General features: G+C 47.5%; 2 protein-coding genes and 1 long non-coding RNA gene across 8 annotated transcripts in view; 1 reads left to right on the forward strand and 2 right to left on the reverse strand.

Moving 5' to 3' along the window:
- Positions 1-36: 36 nt before the first annotated feature.
- Positions 37-14741, reverse strand: P4htm (prolyl 4-hydroxylase, transmembrane). The gene is made up of 9 exons (XM_047563845.1): positions 14285-14741; positions 14005-14086; positions 5423-5613; positions 4463-4559; positions 3027-3189; positions 2048-2233; positions 1272-1362; positions 956-1079; positions 37-496 (listed from the first exon to the last, which is right to left on the reverse strand). Exons 1-9 carry the CDS (start codon positions 14639-14641, stop codon positions 276-278), a joined length of 1512 nt encoding a protein of 503 aa, XP_047419801.1. The 5' UTR covers positions 14642-14741; the 3' UTR covers positions 37-275.
- On the forward strand, positions 5482-16749 carry LOC124992696 (uncharacterized). The gene is made up of 3 exons (XR_007110174.1): positions 5482-5628; positions 8685-8854; positions 16613-16749. It is a non-coding gene; the product is annotated as an uncharacterized LOC124992696 (long non-coding RNA).
- A 750-nt stretch (positions 16750-17499) lies between these two features.
- Positions 17500-23909, reverse strand: part of Arih2 (ariadne RBR E3 ubiquitin protein ligase 2) — a 54554-nt gene continuing 48144 nt past the window's right edge. For all 6 annotated transcript variants that reach the window (XM_047563764.1, XM_047563762.1, XM_047563766.1 and 3 more), the window contains 5 exons: positions 22844-22995; positions 22314-22457; positions 21660-21728; positions 20032-20115; positions 17500-19816 (listed from right to left, as the gene is read on the reverse strand). In XM_047563764.1, the coding sequence (XP_047419720.1) occupies positions 19745-19816; positions 20032-20115; positions 21660-21728; positions 22314-22457; positions 22844-22995 (521 nt within the window). In that variant the 3' untranslated portion in view covers positions 17500-19744. The remainder of the gene's footprint in view (positions 19817-20031; positions 20116-21659; positions 21729-22313; positions 22458-22843; positions 22996-23909) is intronic.

A 23909-nucleotide genomic window follows, 5' to 3' on the forward strand; every position in this document is an offset into this window, starting at 1 on the left:
CCCCCACGCCAACTTGGAGCTTGTTGGCCAGGCAACTTGAAGCCCTGCGGTTTTATTTGACGGAGCAGCATGGGAGCTGTACACAATAAATAACATGAATATAGTTTTTGCGCCGTAATCGCAGCTGGAGGCAGGAATGGGACAAGACATCAGCCAGAACTGTAGTCTGCCGCAGGACATGGGGACCAGCGGGGCACCGGAGACCTTTGGGCCGCGTGCGACTCGCGCCTGAGAGCTGGGACTGACCCTCCCGTCAGAGTTCCACGCGTGCACCGTCAGAGTTCCACGCGTGCATCACTATAGGCCCGGTCCAGGGCCCATTCGGGCTGCGAGTCGGCGCCACCTTCACGGGCCAGGCGCGCCATCTCCTGCTGGAACAGGGCTTGCCGCGCCCGGCTGGGGTCCACGTTGATCCAGTTGTTGGCTATCCATTTGGTGCCGCGTGTGACCAAGCAGCCTCCGTGCAGGGAGTAATCGTCCACGTCGCCCACCCAACCTAGGACAGGAGCGTGGAATGAGAAAGGACAAACTGGGAGGGACCCTAGGCTGAGCTGACCTGAGCTAAAGACTAGTAGCATGGCAAAGGTAGGGCCAGTTGTGCATACCTTGGCCCTTACCCCACTAATATACGGTCAACTGGTCAAACTGGCCAACTGGTCAACAGGTCAACTGGTCAAACTGGCCCTCTGAAACCAGTTTTCTTGCTGCTGAGCCTTGTTCACAGCTCTTCCCAGCCTGGTTTGGTAAGAGACATATATCTCCAGCTCCAGAGTGAAGGCATCAGGGAATGACAGGGGTTGAGATAACCCAAGAGGTTGCAGAGATGCTGGAGAGGCCTACTGAAACTAGAGGATGGTCTTTGGAAGAAATCAGACAAAGCCAAAGGTGGCAGACAGGAGCAGGGTAAGGGGAATCTTCCCTCAAAGAATCCCCTGACCTGGTCACAGGCCCTCACCTTGCCCATCAGGCAGGTAGTTGTACCAGAAGACTGCTGTACCCTGCCGGGGTTTGACACGCAGGTTCCCCTTGTCACAGTGCCTCCGAGTATCACGGAGGTCAACGTCATCCTGAATCAGACTCTGTGGGCAGTAAGGTGATGGAGTTTTCAGGTTGCCCCCCATTGTATGGCCAGGCAGCCAAAGGTGGTTAGAGGAAAAACAACCAGATGTGCCCAGGAGACCACTTGGGCCTTCATCCCAGGCCTGGTGGGGTGTGTACTACACTTGCCCAAGGCCCTGCCAGCCCACAAGAATAGCCCAGTTGACCCTTACCATTTCATCGTAGGTTCTGTTGTCTGCTACAGGGAAGACAGTCTCGCCCCCACCGGTGACGTTGTTCAAATAAAACAGCACTGTCATGTAGCTGTAAGGCAGGGGGGCTTCTGAGCGGGTCCCTAACTGCAGACATTCCCAAAGGTTTACTTGTGGGCAGAAGCTGCCCAAGTTACGAGGGGTCAGAGGGACAGGCTAGGATGGATGACAACAGGGTAGTCCAGTGGCAAAATATCTGTAGCCCCTCCTTCTTCCCACAAACCCAGTCTCTTATTGTGTGTGCCAATGCTTTATTGGCCAAGATCACACATAGCTAAGTTACATGGCCACGACCAAGGGCCTGGCTGGAAAAGTTAGCTACTAGAAGCAGGAAGATCATGTAGAAGGTCTCTTTGGGGACTGGAAGGGGCTGAGCCAGAAAGCCAAATGAAAATGAGAGACTTAACTTTGTGCCTTGGCAGGGGCGGGGACACAGCAGTGGATCAAGATTGATAACTGGAGGAGTAGACTGTCCCTTGCTTCAAAGTTTTGGGAGCAAATTTTGGTGTCTCTGGATACTTTGGTCTATATTGACTCAAGTTGACAAAATGACCAGTAGCCAGCCTTTCCTGCCACTTGGTAAATAACTTAGGGAACAGATAAAGCCATCGTTGACCAGGATGGCCAAGTGCATTCCTGACCCTATGCCAAGGGGCAGGTCCATAGGGATGGGCTGTCAGTGTCATGAGGGTGCTTGGTTTTGGAACTGAAGCCAGCCCCTAGTGGGAGGTACTTGCCGACAGGAGGTCTCGAAGGGTACCGACTCGTTGGCTACCAGCTTGGTGTGGGAGCAGATGGTCTCTGGGTACACAGGCCCACTGTCCACATGGGCATGGTAGTGGCCTCCCTCACCATATCTGACAACTTGCAGTGGCTCGCTGAGTTCCACGATCTCAGGTGACAGGCGAGTGAGGCGTAGCACCCTGGTGGGCAGGAGTTATTTGGCAGGGCAGTGCCTAGGTGGTAGCCTAAAGGAGCTGGCCAAGATGAACCCAAGACCTGCCACAAGCTCTACTCCTGCCCACCACCCATGGAAGCCCCTAGAGCCATCTTTTTTCTTTTCTTTTCTTTTCTTTCTTTTTTTTTTTTTTTTGTATGGGAAATTGAACCTAGGGCATTTTACCACTGAGCTACATCCCCAGTCCTTTTTATTTTTTGAGGCAGGGTCTTGCTAAGTGGCTGAGGATCTCCCTAAGAGACTGAGGCAGGCTTTATACTTGTGATCCTCCTGCCTTGGTCTCCTGAATCACTGGGATTAGAGGTGTGTGCTACCATGCTCAGCCCCAAGAGCCATTCAAGATTGGCTCTGTAAGAGCAGGAAGGGGTTACTCTTGATGAGCATTTTCCCCTGACTGTACCCACTATTTGAGAAAGATGAGATTTTCACAAAATTGGGAGGATGGGAAAAATTAAAGCCCTCCTCTCAGGATGTTTATCTAAAACTCCTGCTGGTTCAGGGGCAGGGGTCCTATGAGCAGAGATAAGGAGTCATTTTTCTAATTAGCAGAAAACAAACACTTCTAATCCCAATTGTACACTATTTGCCCACAACTGGGGAAAATTTGCCTTCATTAATTGCCTTTCAGTGGGTCCCAGTCTTGGTCTAACAAGTGGCCAACTTAATCCCAAATTGGCTAATCAATTCCATCCTATCAGCCCCCTCCAAAGACTTAATGTGCAGGCCCTGCCCCAGGGAGCATGGCCTCTGGTGCTCACCTCTGGCGGATGGCACGCATGACATGGTGGGCACCCTCACCCTGGTAGAGCCATGTGTGGTGGCTGTTCCGCACCAGCTCACTGGACTCTGCCTTGTGGCTCCTCATGTACTTGTGGAAGTCCCGAAGGTCCATGTTAGAAAACTCCTGCAGACTCAGCACTCCTGTGTGGAGCAGGGCACCTGCCATTAGTGCCTGCCAGGTCCATGTGGGGAGACCACAGTAGCAGGCAGCACCTCCCTACCTACCCCAAAGGCAGCAGCAGCCCCTGGCCTCAAGCACTGGGGGGCCATGTGCACTTGTCCCCACCTGGACTCTTGGGTCAGATGAACCTGGTTTCTGTCACATCGGGCCCTAAGGGAAGACCCAGAGAAGTTCATTTTCTCAGTTTAAGCCTTGATTTGGCTCCCAAAAGGAAGAAGCTCAACACCTATTAGAGTGCCAGAGTGGGAAAGGAAGCTTGAGCCATATGGCTAGGACCCCAGCCAATGGGCCACCCTATGCCTTCCAGCCTGGCCACATAGAGTGTGGTGACCATGCTCCAACCTGTAGAAGGTGAAGAAAGAGAGAGTAGCAAGGTGTTGGGTCTCACCCAGGGCCTTCCACACAGTAGGGTGCAAGCAGGGCAAGTCCCCAGGAATTCCCTTATGAACTCAGGTCCCATCCTGGGTGGAACACACCTAGCCAGTCTTGCCTGCTGGGTTACCAGCCCACTTTGGCAAAGAAAGCCATGCCAATGAGAACACGCTCTGTGTTCTTGCCCAAATCAGAACACGGAGGCCCCACCTTCTTGGGGTTCTGTCTTTGCTCCATGTTATTCTGGCTGACCCAAGGGAGATAACTTCTACCCTTTGGCTTAGATTCCCATGAGGGTGGGGAACATTCAAACACTGTGAGTCTGATACCATTTCTATACAAGGGACAGTATGACAGCCCTCCAGCTACAGGCCATTCTTCCAAGATCTTCACTTTTGTTCACCAGTCACAAAGGCATTCTTCCAGGACCTATTTGACTGCTCTGTCTTCCTCAGCTGGTCCAGAACTTGGGTACAAGGTTAAGACTACACCTCAGAAACCTCTTGATTTCTGCCCCATGCTCCTGGCAGTTATCAGAATTAGTAACATTACCACTTTAGTGCTCCATTAAAACTCCAGGTGGGCAAAAGGAAGGCAGGGAGGCCTCACTGAGACCAGGGAGGCCTGAAGAGGTGGATGGAGCGGGGTGAATGGCCAAACTCAAGCTGCTCTCATTGTCTTCTTGCTCTCATTTTACTTACTCTGCCATCTACCAAGTAGGAGTCCTATTTCTTACGTCCCAGATTCTAAACTCTGCCTGATAAAGTCAAAATGATCTCCAGGAACTGCCCTTTAGACTATCATAGTCTAGGGAAAGGAGGTGGCTCACAGGGACAGAACTGTGGAGGGGTGTGAGCTCACCATCACCATCGGGATCTGCTTTGATCGCGGAGTACATCTCCTGAATATTCTCTGGAGTCATCCACCGTCCATTTCCCAGGCGAGTCTGGGCCAGTACCTAAGGTACAAGAGGGTCCCTCAGTGGGGTGACCCCAGGGGTAAAGAGCCATCAAAGCACAAAAGGACCAGTTCTTGTTGTAGAGTTAAGGGTTGTAGTAACAGGGCATGGGTGAAGACTCAGGACAGAGCCCAGGGTCCCTAGGCTGAGTGAGGGTCAGCAGAAAGGTCCAGAGATATTTGAGGAAGCCAGGGAAAGGGTCAAGAGGCCTGAGGACCATTGGCATTCCCATCCCTGCTGGAACTGTGGCCTTCAGCGGAGCACTGTTGACTGACTGGAGACAGAGTAAAGTACAGACCTTGTATCACACTCAGATACCTCAGGTAATGTAGGGGAAGGGAGAGCCCAAGACCTGGTTATAAAGAGGGAAGAAGCAACAGGAGGAGACATAACCAGTTCAGGACCACCAAGCTGAGTGGAGTGCTCTGTGTTAGCAAAAGACCTCTACCCCAACCCCGCAACACACACCCTGCCAAATTTCTCTCAGAAACCCAGGTATGAGGGGTATTTGAAGAGAGAGGCAGGCTGCTGGCCACCTCAGAGCTGCCACCTCATCTACCATGAATTCTGTGGGTTTCCAGCCATGGCAGCAAGGAATCCAGACCACAAAAGAAATACCATTCCTATAACATGGTGATAAATCCCATCACCCCCACATGGATCCTCCTGCCATCTCTGGGGTTTCCAGGGTAGCAGAGACTCTACAGAGAGGAAAGAGTGACCCTGGGCCTCGGCATGCCCAAGAAGTTCTGAGCTGGCATCTAACTATGGGACCAGGATTGAGCCAGACAAATGGCCTGGCCACCAGAAAAGTAATTCTAGGCACTCCCTCCCTGTGCCTACTCCGGCCCCAGGATCCCAACCTCTCGGAGCTGCAGGCGACCATCGTGGTTCTGGTCCAGCAGCCGGAAGAGGTCCAGCTGGCTGACCTGCATAGTACTCATTGCTTCTTCATATTCTTCAGTGGGCAGGATCTGGCTGCGCTGTAATCCCTTCATCTGTGCCAGGTGGATGATGAGCCGACACTCCTCGTCACTCAGGAAGCCAGGAATTTCTGCCATAAGAGGAGGTGGGTGAGGCCAAGGACTGAGCTGGAGCACTGTGCGCTGAGTTACCTTCCTCCCTGCAGGGTTCAGGGGGTTTTCTGTCCTCTGGTGGTCGCCGTGTTTGGATGAATTCACACACCCCTTTATATGCTCTGTATTCATGTCAAGGTGGAGCTGTCCTGCAAAGGTTGGCCAGTGTTTGGAATGTGGGGCCTCTCGTGTTAATGATGACTGTACATATTTTCTGGGGGGAGTCCTGGAAGCAGGCTATGCTAAGTTAAATATGAGCTGACACACCCTGGGGTGGAACTAAAGGCCAGAGAGTGGACCTGAAGGGCAGAGGGTTAACCTCTTCTTACTGGGAATATTTATTTATTTATTTAACCCAGGGGTGCTTTACCACCGAGCTACATCCCAGATCCTTTCATTTTTAAAAATTTTGAGACAGCATCTTGCTAAGTTGCCTAGGCTGGTCTTGAACTTGTGATCCTCCTTCCTCAGCCTCCAGAGTTGCTGGGATTACAGGTGTGAGCCACCATGCCTAATTTAAACCAGGTATATATTTTTAGCATGGAGAGATACTGGCTGGCTATTGCTTTCAAGCATTATTCAAATAAAAACAAATGAAGCCTGGACATCCAATGCTGTAGTTCAGTCCAACAGCCTTGTCCTCTGTTCACCTGTACAAGTAGGTGCTGGTCATCTGAGCAGGGCTGAGCTGCCTACTGCTGGGAAGTCAGTGGAGGGTCACTCAGCACCTACTCTGTGCATCTAAGCCCCTGAGTAAAGATCAGTCATGCCCGGGACCTGCACCTAGTGGCTGGCTGCCCACACACTTGACCACAGCTGGTCGGTGGCTTGGTGGAATTGGAATATGAGCTTTATACCTGGGAAGTCCACAACCTAGTGGTCCCAGGTACTTCCAGGTCAGAAGCCTGGGTCCTGCTTCCTTCTCCTTTTCCTAGGAGGAGAACATCCTTGGGGAACAAAAGGTTCACAAAGGAACATATTAGAGGAAGGGCCACAATGCCATCTGTAGAGTAGTCTGTCACTTCTCTCAGTCATACTCCCAGCATGAAGTTCCAGCCATCGTTCAGGGGAAGGCAAACGGTCTCTCAGACCCAGGATGGTAGTGATTTTTAATAGCAATCATAGCAGATCACATTCAGGTAGCACACACTCTGCCCAAGGAAATGTCTTAAAACACTTTGTACACATCAACTCCTTAATCCCTACAGTCGTCCTAGAAAGCCAGGCTCCATTAACTGACCTTTTCAATCCATGAGAAATCACAACACAGAAAGATCAGTGACTTGCCCAGGGCCACCCAGGCTGTTCTACCCAGAATCTATGTTTAATACCAGATCAACTTCCAGAGGAAGGTGATATGATCCCAGATGTAATAACATTAAGGACAGGACAAAGGACCCCTACCCCCAGCATGTATAACTGTCAAACCCATGAAACCCAGAAAACATGTGAGTCAGCTACTGGGAGAGAGTACTGCTGGACAATGGGTCAGACCAAATTGCTAATTATCACCTCTTGATTGCTTAACACATAACATTTAAAAAGAAAGAAAAGCAAGCCAGAAAGGAAAAGAAAACACAGGCTGAGGTTTCTTCAGTTTATTAGGTGCCAGTAATCCATAGGCCTACTGGAAATGTTGTCAGTCTCTATGTACCCCACTATGTGCTAATCAAAAGCAAACAGCCCAGTCAGCATGTTGGGGCCTAATCAGGGGGGTGCAGGTACCTGGGAGCTCTGCAAATACCTGCAGGACCTTCTCCTCTGTTGGTTCCTGGAGTACAACCCTATAAAGCCCAGGACCTCAGCTCAGTGAGGCCAGAACAGAGAAGGCAGGTAATGGAGAGAGGACTGTGGCTGCTGGTGGTGCTGTGGAATGATGGCACAGCAGGGATTCCCTGCAGCTCCATGTGATGCATGCCCATTCCCCAAGCAATGAAACTGTGCTACAACATTGTCTACACAGATGTGGCTGCCCAACTAGCTGACCACTAGCTGAACACAGCAGCTGAGGCCATCCAGCAGTCAGTCAGCTGGTTGCCCCTGCTTACCCAGGAGTACCACCCTGACACCCGCCCTTCCTTTGCTCCCTTGACAGGTAGGGTAGGGACAGGAAGAGGGGAGGATGTCCTTAGCCAGGGCCTGCTCTGGCAATTCAGCTCTTCACTAATCCTCTGAGCACCTATCACTGCTGGTCACTCACATGGGCAGGGAGGAAAATGAAGAATTATTTTTTTTTTTATAAGTGGTCTCAGCAGAAGAAAACAGGTACCCATGAGATAAAGGTGACCATCATGGGGCAGGGTACCATCAATAATGGTATGTGGGGCTGGACCCTCAGTCTGTACCTACAGCCTAAAAAAAGTTCTTCAATGTTAAGACAGGGGCAAGTGGCTAGCCACTTCAGGCTGGGGTCTGTGAGCCTCTCTGCAGTGAAGTGTGGAAGTTCCATGTGCCCACGGGATGCTGGCAAGAGACTGAGCTGAGACCCATCTGGTGACTTTTTCTCCTAAAGCCTAGAGGTCATAAGGCTAATTCCTCTTCCCCAGCCTAATCTTCCTGTGAACATTACCTCAGCTCCCCTTTGGCAGAGGGAGTCCTTCCCAGAGCCCCTAGTGACTGTCAGTAGCAGCAAGAAGGAGTCCTTTCAGAACTGGAGGATAGGGCCTCTGCATTCTGTGCCAGCACCAACCCTGGCCGGAGACTGCAGTGCCCTGGAGGTCTTTCAAGACAAAAGGGAGGGCCCTGCTTTCTCCCTTTGACATGAGAGGTGAAGGTCCAGAGAGCAGGGCCTTCCCATATCTCTCACCAGACACTAGATGGCCTAGGATCTGGAGGGGGAGGTGCAAACCTGGAAAGAAGCCTGGGTTACAGGGAGATAAGAGGGGAGGCAGAGCTGAAGGCTGAAATGTGGCACAAGTAGGAATGCAAAGCTGCAGGGCTGTTGCTAGGTGATTAGTGTCACTGCCCAGCAACCATGGAGAGTTTCAGGCTGATCTTGGGTGCCCAGTTACCAGCATAGCCACACCAATTGTTTTCCCCCACCCTGCAGGGTCATCTACCAGTGCTGCAGCCTGTGTGAGGTAATGCAAGCCAGCTGCTCACCCATCATGGCCTGCTATGGCTACTCCTGGCCAGCCATCTTGAACTGTGGACGATTCCCCGTGCGCCATGGTCTCTGCATCTCAGCTATGTCCAATGGCTCCCGCCTAAACTACCCATGTGAGTCTCTGTGTGACTTCCCTACATGTCTCCACCCCCATGTCTTTTGTGTCTAGGAGGGGATCAGGTAAACTGGACTTGGGGGAGGGGAAGAGCACCCCACACAGCAGGGAGTTTGTCTCAAAAAGAGTAAAACTGAGATGGGGAGGGGTGGACAGGAGGAATTCATGTTGATCACCCCCCTCTCCTGCCTGCCTCCTCACTCGAGTCCCTCCTCCCAGTGCCACGTGCCAGCTGCAGGGACTGTGAATTGCAGGATGCAGGCTCACCCCAGGAGGTCCTGGACACACTCTGCACCAGTGACTTTGGTAAGCCCTGAGTGGACAGCATCCTTTATACAGTGTTTACAAATGGCTTCATACTAGCACCTGGCTCAGTGCTAAGGCAAATGTTAGAGGAAATATCCAAATATGCTTGGCTAAAGCTGATAACTAAATTCCTTTACAAGCATGTGATATTGCTAAAAACAAAACGAGACAAAAATTCTGCTACAGAAGGTGGCATCCCTAGGAGACTGATTCCAAAGCCAGAGCACCAGACATGAGTTCAGTAGCCATGGGATGGGTGGGGGCATTCCTAGAAGTCCAGCTTATCACCTGGCCCCTTCGATCCCATTCAGCAGTGAAGGTCAGGCTCTTCCAATATAACAGGACATCCTCTGGTCCCTAGGACTGTGACCTGGACTCAAGACTAGAGGTGTTGAAGATGGGGACATTGCTTCCCACAGTTAGTGCCTACCCTGTGACACTGGCTGCAGTTGGATATCATATGCGTTTATAACCTCCTGCGAGGAAGGCATGCAGGGACCTATATACTAAGTGAGAGCATTCAGGGCAATCGTCTGTTGGTAATGACAGCCTATGCCTGGAGCCAGAGCCACCAAAATCTACAGTTGGCTGTGCACTGATGGCACTATTACCAGTGCCAAGAACAGAGACTAAACACACCAGAGAAAGCCTTCGACTTTTAGCCGTGGCCTTTGCACTGGTCACACTAATTGTATATGATCTCCTGGACATGAATTGAACCCTCTTTCTGCTGCCCCCGCTAAGGAGATTTGCAGACCAGAGGACAGAGAGGCCCCAGTCTCAAGCATGGTGGGTCTGCTTCCTGAGCTCTCTCCAGTCAATAAAACATGCAGGCTAGCTAGGTTCCTTGGCATGTGCTGAGCAGGCCTGGGATGACAGCCTAGATACTGCCCTGCTATTGCCCACAAGCCCTACCACCCAAAGCTGCACCTCAGAGCAGGCACACAGCCTTGGGCTATGCCTATGTTGGGCAAGATGGTGCTTGTCCAGTCTCAGACACACTCAACTGTATCCACATGAGCTCTGTTGAGTCTGCTCTGCTGAGCAGCCAGACAGTGAAACACTAGGGGTGTGCATGTGGCTCAGGGAAAGAGGCAGTCCACAGATAAAACCATATTAATATGCTTAAACACTTGAAATAATATGCACATTACAATTCTTTCCCTATTTCTGGGCCTCCAGTGTTTGTTATGGGCATAGTGATCTGACACAGCTGCCTAATTATTTTAAGCCAAAAAAGAAAATATATTTGGAAATCCTATGATAAAGCAGTCATGATTTTTGAATAAACTGTTTTGTGTACTAGTGACAATTACTCATTTACCTTAAATAGTTAAGAAAAATGAATTAAAACTCTCACTGGCTAACTGGAGGTGCTAACTGCTGCCCTTGATGAGGATGCCAAGTCAGGAGAGTGGTGGCAGAGGACACTCTGAGCAAGCGGACAGGTGCTGGCCTGGCCTGAGCATCCAGTCAACCCTTCCAAGCTACCCAATAGTTATCAGCAGGAGACACAACTCTGGCTACTGAACCCATAGAACAAATCAAGCTTCTCATATATGCAGCTTTTCTTTGTGGGTAGAGGGACAAATGACAGAGATAACAGAAATTAGTTTCTAGCAGGGCTAAACATTAAGAAGAAAATCAAATAGGTCGATGCAACATGCTGCCTGGGAACCTCTCAAGACTGGTTTAAGGACAAGAGAAGTCTCTGAGGAAGGAACATCTAAGACGCCTGATGGAGATAAAGCCACCATCTGTGGGAAGAGCCAAGTCTGAGCCTTCTAGTGAGATAATCACACATACAAAGGCCCTAAGGCAGCTTGGTGTCTCTGAGAATCTGTAAGGAATGAGGGGGAGTGGCAGGAGATGAGGTCTAAGTGGTAAGAGGGCTTTGGGGCCAAGTAAGACCCATAAAATGGGATTGCTCAGTGGTAGAGCACTTGCCTAGCATGTTCAAGGAATTGGGTTCAATTCCCAGCACTGCAAGGGAAGAAGAGAGAAATGAAAGGGGGTGATCTTGGAGACTTTTAAGAAAGGAAGAGAAAAGATCTAATCTGTTACTTAGAGATAGAACAAGGGTGAAGTAGCTATGGTGGGGAGAGAAGTAAGCCACATTTAAGAAGGCAATGTCCCCAAAGAGGTCACAATGACTCAGAAATGGATTCCCAGTGTCCCATATCTTTGAAAAATGCCTACCATCCTTGCCCAGGTATTCATTAGGAGCTCAGAGTAAAGACTTTTGTGCTCCAGATCCCACTTGCCAAGTGTCTCCAGGAACAAGGTTGGGAAACAGTAAATGTTCCCCAAGGGAGAGATGAGAGGCTGTATGGGGTATTTCCTACAGTGCTGGCTTCTTTTCTACAGAAAAATAGGCATCTTGGGATGGAACCCCAGTCCCCTTGAACCAACTCACATCTTTTTTTAATGTTTACATTTTTATTTTTTATTATTTTTGCAATATTAGGCATTGAATTCAGAGGGGCTTTACCATTGAGCTACATCTCAAGTCCTTTTCCTTTTTATTCTGAGACAGGGTCTCCAGGCTGGCCTTGAACTTGCAATCCTCCTGCCTCAGCCTCCCTGAGTAGCTAGGATTACAGGTGTGTGCCACAATCCCTGGCTCTCAACTCACATCTTAAACCACCCCCGCTCCAGACCCTGGCATCTTGAGCTTCTGAGGCTGGCATGTCACAGGTTTGGAGTCAGGAACAGCAGGGCAGAAGGGGCAGAGCCTATACTCTCTCTCACCAACCAAACTTCTCGTAATCCTTGATCTCTTTTTCATTCACCCCACCTCACTTCACCAAGAAGCATGTTCCAGGGCTTTCAGGGTGAAAACTGGGACAGCTTCCACCAACTGACTAGCAGGCAATGTGAATGTTTCAGGGAAATGAGGATTACAAACAGGAAGCCCAAGCCACAGCTGCCCAAATCTCTTAGCTATGCCCTTTGTAATTGCAAAAACAGGAGACCATCTGGTGGCCTAACTAGAACCAGTTTACCTGTTGTCAAATCTCTTCTGCTTCTTGTAATTTATTTTTGGGAACTTCAGAACTGGGTTTTTCATTCTGTGCTTTATAGGACAAGCTGCATGTTAGGAGAACTTTGGCTTCATGGCTCACTTAACTTAACATGGATTTGAATTAGATATATACAGATCCCAGGAAGGCTGATGAAAGAAAACAAAATCGCTCAGTGTGTGTCTGTTCACAGGAGTGTAGTAGTAACTTAAAAAAACAAAAAAACAAAAAACTGGGGATTGAACACCAGGTCCTCATGCATGCCAGCAAGTACTCTACCACCAAGCTAAATATCCAGTCCACAGAAGTATGGTACTAAAAAGGCAAATGCTGTTCCCTTTGCCTGGATCACCTTTCCCTGACAGCCACCTTGCTTGATCCTGTATCTCCTACAGGTCTTTGCTCAAATATTTTTCTCAAGGAGGCCCATACTGGCTACCCTATTAAGAGTTTCAACCCCAGGTAAAATTCTGCCTTACTTGTTTGCAATCACATAGCACTATCTGATGTATAGTTATTTGTTTCTTTTTGTGTTTCCATCTGAATTTCAGCTTCAGGATTTTGTTTTGTTATGGTTCCCTCCCTTCGTTGTTCCATATTGTGTTCCCTTGCATTTAAAATAGTGCCTGGGATAGGATTCAATATCATTCAATAGTAATATTGATAACAAAAGCTGTCATGTTTTAGAGTCCTTCTCACAGCAGAACTGATAGCATAACCTAATTCCCTATGAATAGGATGCACGTGACAGTCTTACAGGTCTAGCCATAATCCCCAGTCAGGGCCCTCTGCACAGGGATAACAACATGTGTTCAGGCACTCTGCCCCAGCCCTGTTCTTAAAACTCCCTATATATAAACTTCATCCCCTTGCAGCCAGGGTCTGCGCTGGATCTGTAAATATATGTCACTAAGGCCAGGTACCCAGGACTGGGCTGTACAAATGTATCTTTGTTAAGTTCCATAGGTCTGGGGACCCCCACCTTGTTGACTCTGATAATCTTTGGAAGGCTTCTGTGTGCAGGTTCTAGAGGCAGGCTGCCTGGGTTCTAATCCTAACATCACCACTGAACTACTATGTGAGCCTAGTCAAGGGACTCTGCCTCATTTTCTCACCTTCTTGCCTAAGGATATGTCTACATCTACCTCAAAGGGGGTTTGTGAGAATTAAATGAAATAATCACATGAATTCTATAATGTAATAAGAACTCAGAAAACATGAACATACAGCTGTGAATGGGGTCACCCTGAAAGGTTCTGCCTATGATGACTAAAAAGAACACTAAGAAGAATATAGAGTGCTGGCAGCAAAAACTGAGCCTCTTACTGGTGGTGTCTTAGTGGGTATACTTGGGAGGACATCAGTTTATCCACATATGAATAGTCTGTTTCTCATAAGATCACAGGGACCACTTCCAGAATGTGATTTTCCCCACAGGCCCTGAGATCTGCTGGGACTTGGTTACCAACTCCCCACCTTCCCCCAGTCTAGAAGATGACAGAACTAGTGGTGGCATGGAATGTCCAAAGACAATTTCAATGAAATGTTTGGATGCTAGCCTCAGGGTCACATTGCCTGGCCATGTGATGAAAGAATCTGCTGCAGAGAATAATGGATCTGAGAGAGGGAGTGAAAAGGCCATTCTGTTACACTGTCATGGGGAAAGAGTAGGTACTTCATTTTGTTAATCATCTACATGGATAAAGAAAGGGCTACTTTGAAGTAGCCATTTTCAAAATAGAAAGCACGTGGTCAGAATGGGCCTCGAGGTGACCCATAGCAGCCCCTGGCCCTTCCCAGGAGTATTCGGTGGACTTACCGAAGAGCAGCGGCTTGAGGCTGAGCGTTCGGATGAAGTGATCCCTGTCGGTAACCAGCTGAACCTTACGCTCGTACCCCACCTAAAGGAAAGGCACACAGCGAATAGATGAGGTGCCGGGTCAAACTGCTCAAAAAGGGGAAAGTCGACCGGTACACCCGGGCTCAACAGCGAGCAAGCTCTTGGGACCTGCATGTGTGATTCGGGGGTCAACGTTGGGGATGGGGCTGAGTTGACCATGCAGGGTCTGGAGCGCGTCGCGGGGGCGGGTTGTCCTCACCTTGATGCCCTCGAGGCGGGTGAGGGGGCCCAAGGTTGACACAGGCCGGGGGCTTTGGGTGCGGCGCTGGGATCCTGGGTCCGTGCTCTCGTCGCCGTTGCTGTAGTGAACGAAGAGCAGTAGAGCCAGCACGTTGCCTAGGTACAGGTGCACGAACACCATCAGCACCAAGAAGTAAGCGCGTGAGCATATGCCGCGGGGCTTGCACAGCGGCCGCACCGGTGCATCTTGGTCATCGCCTGGCTGGGTTGCTGCTCCAACCAGGCTGTGCTCAGGCGGAGCCCACTGTGGATTCGCAGCCTCATCAGCTACCACGGCTTCAGGACGCAGGCCTGTAGCTGCCGCTGCCGCCGCCATGGTGCCTAGGTTGCGCACGCGCGCCCAGGGGAGGGGCCGAGGGTACCAGTGCTGCGCAGTCGCTGGGACTATAGCCTCCGAGGCCGCGCGCACTGCGGTCACTAGACCATTCCCGGGGACGCTGCGCCTGCAGCCATCGCCCGCGTAGTGCTTGGCCTCTCTGCACCTAGAATCCCAGCCCACAATGGGTTTTCTCTTCCCGAGCTGGATTATCTTCAAGCTGATCTAAATACCCTCCAGGGCAGTAGCCCACCCACCAAATGTAGATCCAGACAGGAGCAGCAGCATTAAGGCAAATCCCTCTGGTAATTACTCTGTCCTTGGTTAAGACGCCCCCTTCCCTCCTCCCACCCAGAAAAGTAGGGTCTGCAATTGTCTCGCTCCCGGGAATGGAGGTTGGGGAAGGGAGTGGCACCAGGGAGGAGGCAGAGCCAGGAGTTGACTCAATACTGCGGAGGTCGATGACTGCACTCGTGACGATGTAGCAGGTCCCATAACCTTCTTGTAGGCATTCTTGGAGGTCCATTACGCGATGGGTCTTTATCTTCTAGGGAGTTCTGCAGGAATCAGGCCGATTCAGGAAGAAGCTGCCTGAGTGTGCCGGGTGGGGGAAGTGGGTGTTTACATAGGCGGTGGGACCCAGTCTGGGGAGGTCAGGGAATTCCTGGAGAAGCCCTGGCATTAGGAAGGTCAGCTCCTGGGGGTCACCACCACCACAGTAACTTCCAGGAGTGCAAGAGGTGCTCCGTGTAGGGAACACTTCTTGCCTCAGAGCTGGCACATTGTAAGAGGGAAGAAGGAACTTTTCTGCTATTGAGACACCATTGCCTCAGATTATTGTAAAAAACGGGAATGGAAGGGACATACCGGTGGCCTAGTGCCAAGACATTTTTGAGCTTTCTGCTTTTCTAGGATACACACACACTGCAAACACACATGCATTCAAGAGCAACACCATTAACATTGCATTTTCTGGTCTTCTCAGTCAGGGCAGGCGAAGGTCTCCAAGGGCAGACCCACTTCCTTAACCTGAAGATTCTACAATGATAGGTTTCATCAGTGCCCCTAATCAAGCCACCCTCAAGGAGGACTGTTAATCTGATTCCACAAAAGGAGACGTTCTGGACTTTTTCCATGACAGCAATGGGAGCTCTTGTGTCAGAGGGAATGGGAACCCACAGCTCTGAAGGGAATGGGGCAAGTCCAGACCTCCTTGTGCACAGAGGCAGAGAAAGTAAAGAACCTACTCCTTTTCCCCTAAAATGAATTGTAAAGGAAATGTAATTACTTATCAATGTTTGTGAGTTCAATATACAAAAATTCTATTTACCAGTTCAGGATTATTCAAATTTTTCAGCAGCTTGTCTTTAATTCATCCTAGTTAGGTCAGAAATCTCTGAGTTTCTGAGTATAGTTACAATAGAAATAATTCAAAGTTTCCAAAATGGCACAATTCTCAATTATAGGCAAATATCAACAAATAGAACCACAGTTTTACCAAGGATCTCATAATTTTCTGGTATCAATGTAGAAATCGTTTCTAGCCTTTTAAAAACCACAATTAGATCACCATAAAATTGTCTTAACCTATTTCCTGCCATTCTTCTACCTTTCTATTACCTGTATCTACATAGGTTTCTCTCCTAGCTCAGCACCAGATAGCAGAAGGCAAGTAAAGGGGCTTGCCTCACCCATTTCTGACCCACTTATGAAATATCAGTAGGAATTTCACAAACATAATTCATAAACCAGAATTTTTTAACCTTTAAAACCTCTGACCCTTTTGATGCCAGGGCAGTCTCACTTCAACAGCTGATACATAAACATTGCCAAATTTGTGCAGAGCTATGTTCTAAATTGTATTACAAAAATTTAACTTCCTTTCTAAAAGTAAACATGTCATTTTGTCATTTACCAGCAGTGGCAGCCTTGGGCAAATCATTTCTCATTTTCTTTTTTGTTTTTTTTTAGATGGATTCTATATTGCCCAGGCTGACCCTAAATTCCTGTTGTACTCATCATGCTCCTGCCTCAGTCTCCCAAGCAACTTAAACTACAGGTGTGTGCCACACTTGGATTCTCATTTTAAACAGTTATATAATGTGGACCATGACAGTACCTATTGCACAGGGTTGCTATGAGGACTACATGAGTATGTGCTGTTACCATTAGCATGGTTTGTCTTGGGGGAATAGGCACTGGTCTGTTTTTTTCTGATTGATGGTCTGTGCCCAAAATAGAGCCTACTAAACATGTCATGCTCAGATTCCATACCTTCCCACTGAGCTTTGATGGGCAGTGTGAGGTCTCTGCTGGCCTCAGTTGCCCTGTGCATGCTGCCCACAGTTCTGAAGATCATCTTATCACAAAACATGACAACACAAACATGGACTTCAGTCAGAACCCAAACCCTGTTTCCTGTTCTTCACCCTTGGGATTAGGACCCAAACCCTTGTTTATGTCCTCAGTTGCCTCTTTGTAACCCTCAGGGCACCAGAGGCCACATTATCCATATCTTCCCATTTCTGCTTTGGAGGAACACAGAGGCTTAAATAAAGGGTTTGGCACATTTGTATCTACCCTGGGATGTTTGTGGTGGAGAATGATTCAGCCTACACCCAGAGAGATGACTTCCCTCCAACAACCTACTTACAGGTATCCTCTCCCCATTCAGTAGTAAGGAAAAAAAGGCAGAGCTGAATCTGGCCAGTGGGGCCTTCACAGCACTTAAGTGGGGAGGGGGAAAACAGACAGGAGTACACTCATCTGGTGTTCACTGGCCAGACTCTGGTGGTACTCAGGAGTCTACTCTGCTTTGAAGGGACCCTTTGAAAAAAGACTCTACACACATTTTTATAATCAGAAACTTAGTTTATTTTGAATAAACCACTCAACTTTGAGCAGATGACATTGTTTCAATTAACTTTTTCTTTGAAGAAAAACAAGAGATATGATAAATTCATGAAAACACTGTGCCTCTCTTCTACCCTTTGCAGGGGGAAAAAATTCTGCCTGACGTTTTCCATATTCCTAGTAATGTTAACAAAGGATAGCCACTGGGGGCACAAAAGGAAGCTCTCGCCACAGGTCAAGTGCTACAGGCTATATTCTAGACACAGAACCCCCCTGTAGCTCCAGTGGTCAGGGTCACAACTGGATGTACATAAAGAACATGGCAGCCATGAAGTCCGGAGAATACCCAGCCAGGGTATGACAAAGATGCAGGGCTACAACTCTGTCCTGTGCCCCAGCAGTGCTACAGAAAGGACTTGACAAAGAGGAAAAGGCTCCAGACACCAGGATATTTCATGTGTCAATACAGAATTCACATCCCACCCCAGGTGTCGTAGGAGGCACTCTCTGTTCACAATTAGCTCCCTGTTGTCCCATTCTGGGTTCATTCTCTACATTTCCTGACTTGTTCTCCCAAGTCCCCTTCCTTGCTGCAAACTACATGAAGAGACAAAACTTGAGGGGAAAAAGTGAACCTGCAGTCAGCCATGTACCTCAAAAGTCACAGCTGTCCTCTGTCTTCTAGAATGACTCAGTTTTACAGCTTACACGGTACCTAGAAAATTGCTGATTAGAGGTGAAAATGTATGGATATCAAAGAATTTCCATTATAATATTCACAGATTTTCCTAAAGGCTCTCCCAGGAGGTGAAGGAGGCCCTGTCAAGTATAGACAGCTCTGCCAGTCTCAGAGTGGAGGCACTGAACAAAGCCACAGAAACCCCAGAGATCACAGATCTAACTTTTCAAAGGCCCACAGGACCAGATTCAAGACAGGCAGGATACCAGGCAAACTGTTTGCTTCCTTGCACTCAAGTATGCAAAAGTTGATCCTCTGGCCAGATTTTTTTCCCAGTACAGAAACTGGGACCACAAGGATTCTCCTGGCCTTACACTCCCAGACCCTAGAGGTGGGGTCCTCTTAATGGCTGGATCCAGGCAAAGGGGACCCTTTGAAGGGTCCACCAGAGTAGCTGCTGGTCACATTCCAAGTAATATGAAAACAACTTGCACAAATTAGCCCCTGAGCCAGAAAGGCAAATGCTCTTGAGGCGGGCCATGCTGAACTCTGACCCTGATATTTATAAGAGTGCAGCAGGTCAGTTTCAGGTACAGCTGCCTGTGACCTTGGTCAGCATTATACCACTTGAATACTGGCACAAAAGCAGGGAACAAGGTACAGCAAATTTATTTTAAGGAACAACTCCCTTCAACAATGGATCTCTATCTTTAGGAGACAAAAGGAAGCACCATGCTAACTAAACCAGTGTCCCCTAGTCTGGATGGACACAAGCCCACCTGTGTTCTGCTGTGGGTTCTGGCTTCGGTTGCCAGACCCAGGTAAACCTCACTTTCAAGAATAAAGATGAAACCACAGAAGATAACCGGTTCTGTACTGTCTCCTTACTGCCCAACTAAGGCAGGAGGCATGATGTGACTCCCTGTGCTCCAGGCCCATGACACAGGCCAACTCAGTTCCCTACCATTTGTCACTTATGCTCTTTCACTGGGACTCTAGCTATGGCCAAACATGTGAAGCTGGAAAGCAGAGACCACCCTGGGGCTCCCTGCAGTATAGCTATTTTGAGGCAGGGTAGGTGGGCAGCATATGTTACATTCCAAGTAAAATAGCTACAGGGTAAAACACTCCAATGCCAATTTATTTTTTAAAAGGGCTCTGTGTTATCCTATAGTTTACCTTTTTTTTTTTTTAATAATTGTACAATCTTTGAAAATTATACAAGTTGTAATGATCTAATACTATTAATAGCCACTCAAAAACAAATAAAACAAAACAAAACAAAACAAAAAAAAAACAAAACAAAAGGTTCCCTCCCTCCCAACAACCATCGGGGGAATTAAAAAGTCCTGAAAAGAGGCCAATTCAATATGAACTCTACCCTGGTAGAAACAAAAAGCAAAAAGATGAGAAGAAAACAAATTAACTAAAAGGTGTGTTGCCAGTGTCTCTCAGGAGTGGGGCCCTGGCTGTCGCCTGGGGTCATGAAAGGCAGAGCCTGCAGCATGCAGTACGGCAGCCGGGAGTCCTTGCAGCCACATTTCCTCACCCCGGCAAGTCCTTGTTCCAACTTAGGTGTCATGGAAATCCTTCAGCAGGGTTCTTCTCCGCTGTTCTGCTATGTGCATCTGGTTCTCCAAGTCCTGCACAAAGGAAACAAGATGGGTGGTTGTATGGTCCAGTACTAGGAGCAGAGAGTGACCAAAGTCACACCCACCATGTCAGGAGCTCCAAAGCCAAAAGCACTTCCCTTTCCACCCTCTCAGAAGCAGCTTCCAGTCCACACATCAACACCCTGTCATCTATTACCCTACCCATCTTCCCTTACCTTCACTGCAAGAGGACAGCAGGCACTTACCCCTCTGTCATAGCTGTCTGCACGCTCCACTTTCCATGAAAGGTTTTCAATCTCAGCCTCTAGTTGAGCCTGCTGGTATTCAAACTGTATGGGCAGAGCAGAAGGGTCAAAAGGAGAGGGGGATGTAGTTGGGCAGGGCCTGCAGATGGAGGGTCACATGCAGTACCTCGGGCTACAGACAACACCCAACAGCCTACTCCCAGAGCCAGAAAACAACATCCAAACAAAAAGCTACCTGAAGAGTATGGCAAAATGGCAAGGCTACATTTGTCCTCTAACACCAAAGAAAGGGAAAGAATTTAAAGCCACTAAAAAGAATGCTCCCTGGGCTGGGATTGTGGTTCAGTAATAGAACACTTGCCTAGCGTGCATGAGGCACTGGGTTCAATCTCAGCACTGAATATAAATAAATAAAATAAAGGTCCATCAACGACTCAAGAAATATTTTTTAAAAAGTCATTTAAAAAATATGAATGCTTCTAACATTATAGGGAAACGGTACAAAAAGTCAAAATGGATATGCTCAGATACTGTATTCACACTGAACATTTTTCATTTTTTTTTTTTTACTTACTAACTACACATATGAAGAGAGAAAGCTTTATGCACAACAATTTTCCTTAATGTCTTAATTATAATAGTGAAAAACAGAAACAATCCCTTCAATAATGGGAACACTGATAAAGCCATTTCGGAAAAGGAATCTACCGGTCTGGTAAATAATGACAATTATAAAAATAAACTGTGGTAATAATGTTATATTTATCATTATGTACATTTATACATACATATATGTGTGAATGTGTATGTGTGTGTATAAAATTTTTTTTTTTTTTGGTGGCAGGTGCTAGGAATTGAACCCAGAGCCTCAAACATGCTAGGCAAGTGCTCTGCCACTAAACTACATCTGCAGTCCCCAGAATATTAATTTAAAAGAATGGAAAAGGATAATGATGATCATTTCTGTTTGCTGACATTAAGGCTGATATAAATGCTTCTGTATGTTTTCCAACATTTAACAACAAATACAAATTACTTTAAAATCAGCAGGAAACAACCCATATTTAAGATAAAGAATTAAATAAAGGGAAGGGGAAAAGAGCAGATTCAATGGGTAAAGAACATTTCCTCCCAAAGCATGGACACTGGCCTACCAAATGTACACAGAGCTTTCTGGCCAATTGTTTTTTTTATTTTGTTTTGTTTTTTCTTAAAGGGGAGGTACTGTGCATTGAACCCGGCGGCACTTTACCACTGAGCTACATCCCCAGCTGTTTTCTATTTTGAGACAGGGTCTTGCTAAGTTGCTGAGGCTGGCCTCTAACTTGTGATATTCCTGCCTTAGTCTCTCAAGTTGCTGGGAATACAGGCATGTGACCATGTTCAGCAGTCAGCATTGTTCAGGGGTTAGGTGCACCTGCCTTACCATTACACAAAATGACAGTACCTAAGATCAATTTTGGCGATGCCCGGAATAGAAATGGAATTTTGCAATTAGACAAGTTTTGTTTTGATTTTGTCCTTCAAATGCCTAGGCTTGAATCGATCCTTGCTCTCCTGCACAATGCTTATAGACAAGGGTGTTTCTGAAGCTATAGGACAAGCATGCAGGGATTGCTCTGCCTTACCAGCTTCTTCCTGGGACCAGACTCCATGTAGTATGCATATGGGTAGGTATATTGCAGGGTATATCGACACTGCATAGGAGAAAAGAAACAAAACCTGTATCTGTTATTCTAACCAACCTATATCTCCGGTTGCTCTTATAATTCTTACCTCACCATACAAATTAACCTGACTTTGTAGGTGTGGGCCCAAAAGAAATGAAGCTAAACTAAAGAGAGAATGGACTAGGGGAAGACACGGGAAAATTGAAACAACAATGGATGGACATAGAACATCCAAAGTTCCTTTTTCAAACTGATTTAATTACCAGTAGCTACCTCATGACTTTCCCTCTTAAATAGAGTATCAGAGTTCACCTATCTATCTTATTACTTGTCCAAAGATAATAATCTCTTTTCCTTTGAGTGATGCAGAGATGCAATAAAAGAAGAAAAGGGTTCTAATTTTTCCTGCAGGCAGAGGAAGTGAAAGATTCTTCTTCAAAGGCAAGGTCCTTGATAGGCCTAACACAAGGAAATGTGAATCCATAAACAAGCATGCATGTATATGTAGGATGCCAAATCCCTCCAACCTTCAGGGATGGGGTCTCTTACCCTTAGAGGTCTGCACGTAACAAAGCTAGGCTTGAGACTGGGGATCAACGAGTTGATAGATACCTTGGCCAAGAGCTTGGCAGCATTCTGTAGGTACTGCCAGTCAATCCAAGTGCCCAGATTGTTCATGACCCTCTCCTGAATCTTCTCATGAATCCGCTGGTATGTTTGTGCCTCCAGCTGTAAGCTTTTGTTGTGGTTTTCCCACTACAAAGCAGAGAAGGATGGAGAAAAGTACAGGAATCCCAGGAAGGTACAGAGATCCACACAGGAGTTCAGGACCAACATCTTGACGAGTAGAACCTGGCACAGACCCCTCTAACTTATGGGAAAGATTGATGACCCTTCATTGTCCTACAATCCATCATTCAACCAAGGTAAGTACCAGGTCTTCCCAGTCAGCTGTGGCTGCTCTGTATAACCAGAAAGTCACATCTAAAGAGATAGCACCCATGGCTGCTGCAAGAGCTCCCTTCACTGACTTCTGTGTGCACAGACTGGCCCTGTCCTTCAGTTACTCCAGTTATCCTACCTCAAGAGGTCAACTGAAAGAAGCCTACACTGTAAAGGCAGGTGCAGGAGATGATACTTACCCTCTCAAAGTAGAACAAGTACTTCTTGAGGGCCTCCCTGGCCTGGGCTTGCTGACTTTGGTTGACAATATCAGGATTCTCCTTGTACCGACTGCACTCATAGTACTCGCTGCCGTGAGTCTTCCAATCTCCTAGACACATCCAGCAGAAGTCTGTGCAGAACAAAGGGTGATCATTATACCCTAAGAAAACCCACACTCATCTATGGCACAGGCAAAGCAGTGAAATGAATAAGCCCTGATCCAGAGGGGCAGAACCTCTCAATAGTGCCTCTTTCTAAAAGGAATGTGCATTTCTCATCCCAGTCACATCTTACTGTCCCTATATACTGTGCTGTGTGCCTTACTGATCACATAGATGCTGAATGTACAGTCACTGGCCTGTTATGTTGATGTCACTATGAGAAGCAGAAACTTGTCCAAATGAGGTCTACCTGGTCATTGAGACTCCTACCCTCACAACCCCTGCTTATTCTAGAAAGAGTTTTTATATGTGAAGCTGGGAATAAAAGCTTTTTTTTTTTTTTTTTAAAAGAGCTCATTTCTATAAAAGCTAAATTCAGTCAACAGATCACACTCAGAATTACAATTCTACTTCCATATAATGAAGAAACCAAGAGGGAAAAATTAAAGATCCCCATGGACGCTACATATTCAGATAACTGTTGCAATCTAATGGTGAAGGATAAATGATAATTCTGCATATAGTGAAATTTTTCTTTTTTCTATTTTTGTCCTTTTCTTTCTTCTTCTTCTTTTTTTTTTGGGGGGGGGGGTGGGCGGGGAGTGTTAGGGATGAAACCCAGGGTCTTGGGCACACTAGTCACGTGCTCAACACTATGCTCTTTCCCATTCCAAAAGAGGCTCTTGTAAAGTTTTAGGAAAACAAAAGTCAAACCCAGAGACCCAGAAGTCATTCAACTTCTCTTTTCCTGGGAATCTTCATTTAACATTGGTAATACTGCCCTCTACTTAATCAGCTAGGTTGTGCTTGCTCCTGTTTTAAAGAAGAGTATAAGCAGGGTATGGTGGAGCAAGCCTGTAATCCTAGTGATTTGGAAGAGGGT

Source organism: Sciurus carolinensis, chromosome 9, assembly GCF_902686445.1.
Source record: "Sciurus carolinensis chromosome 9, mSciCar1.2, whole genome shotgun sequence".
NCBI classification, from domain to species: Eukaryota; Metazoa; Chordata; class Mammalia; order Rodentia; family Sciuridae; genus Sciurus; species Sciurus carolinensis.

Bases quoted from the DNA above. Each gene is read 5' to 3' on its own strand.
- P4htm (XM_047563845.1), bottom strand. From the start codon at position 14,641: ATGGCGGCGGCAGCGGCAGCTACAGGCCTGCGTCCTGAAGCCGTGGTA. The intron at 4,560-5,422 runs GTTGGGATCCTG...CTTGTACCTTAG, and splicing joins GTCGCCTGCAGCTCCGAGAG to GTACTGGCCCAGACTCGCCT. The intron at 3,190-4,462 runs GTGAGCTCACAC...TGCTCCACACAG, and splicing joins AGCAGATCCCGATGGTGATG to GAGTGCTGAGTCTGCAGGAG.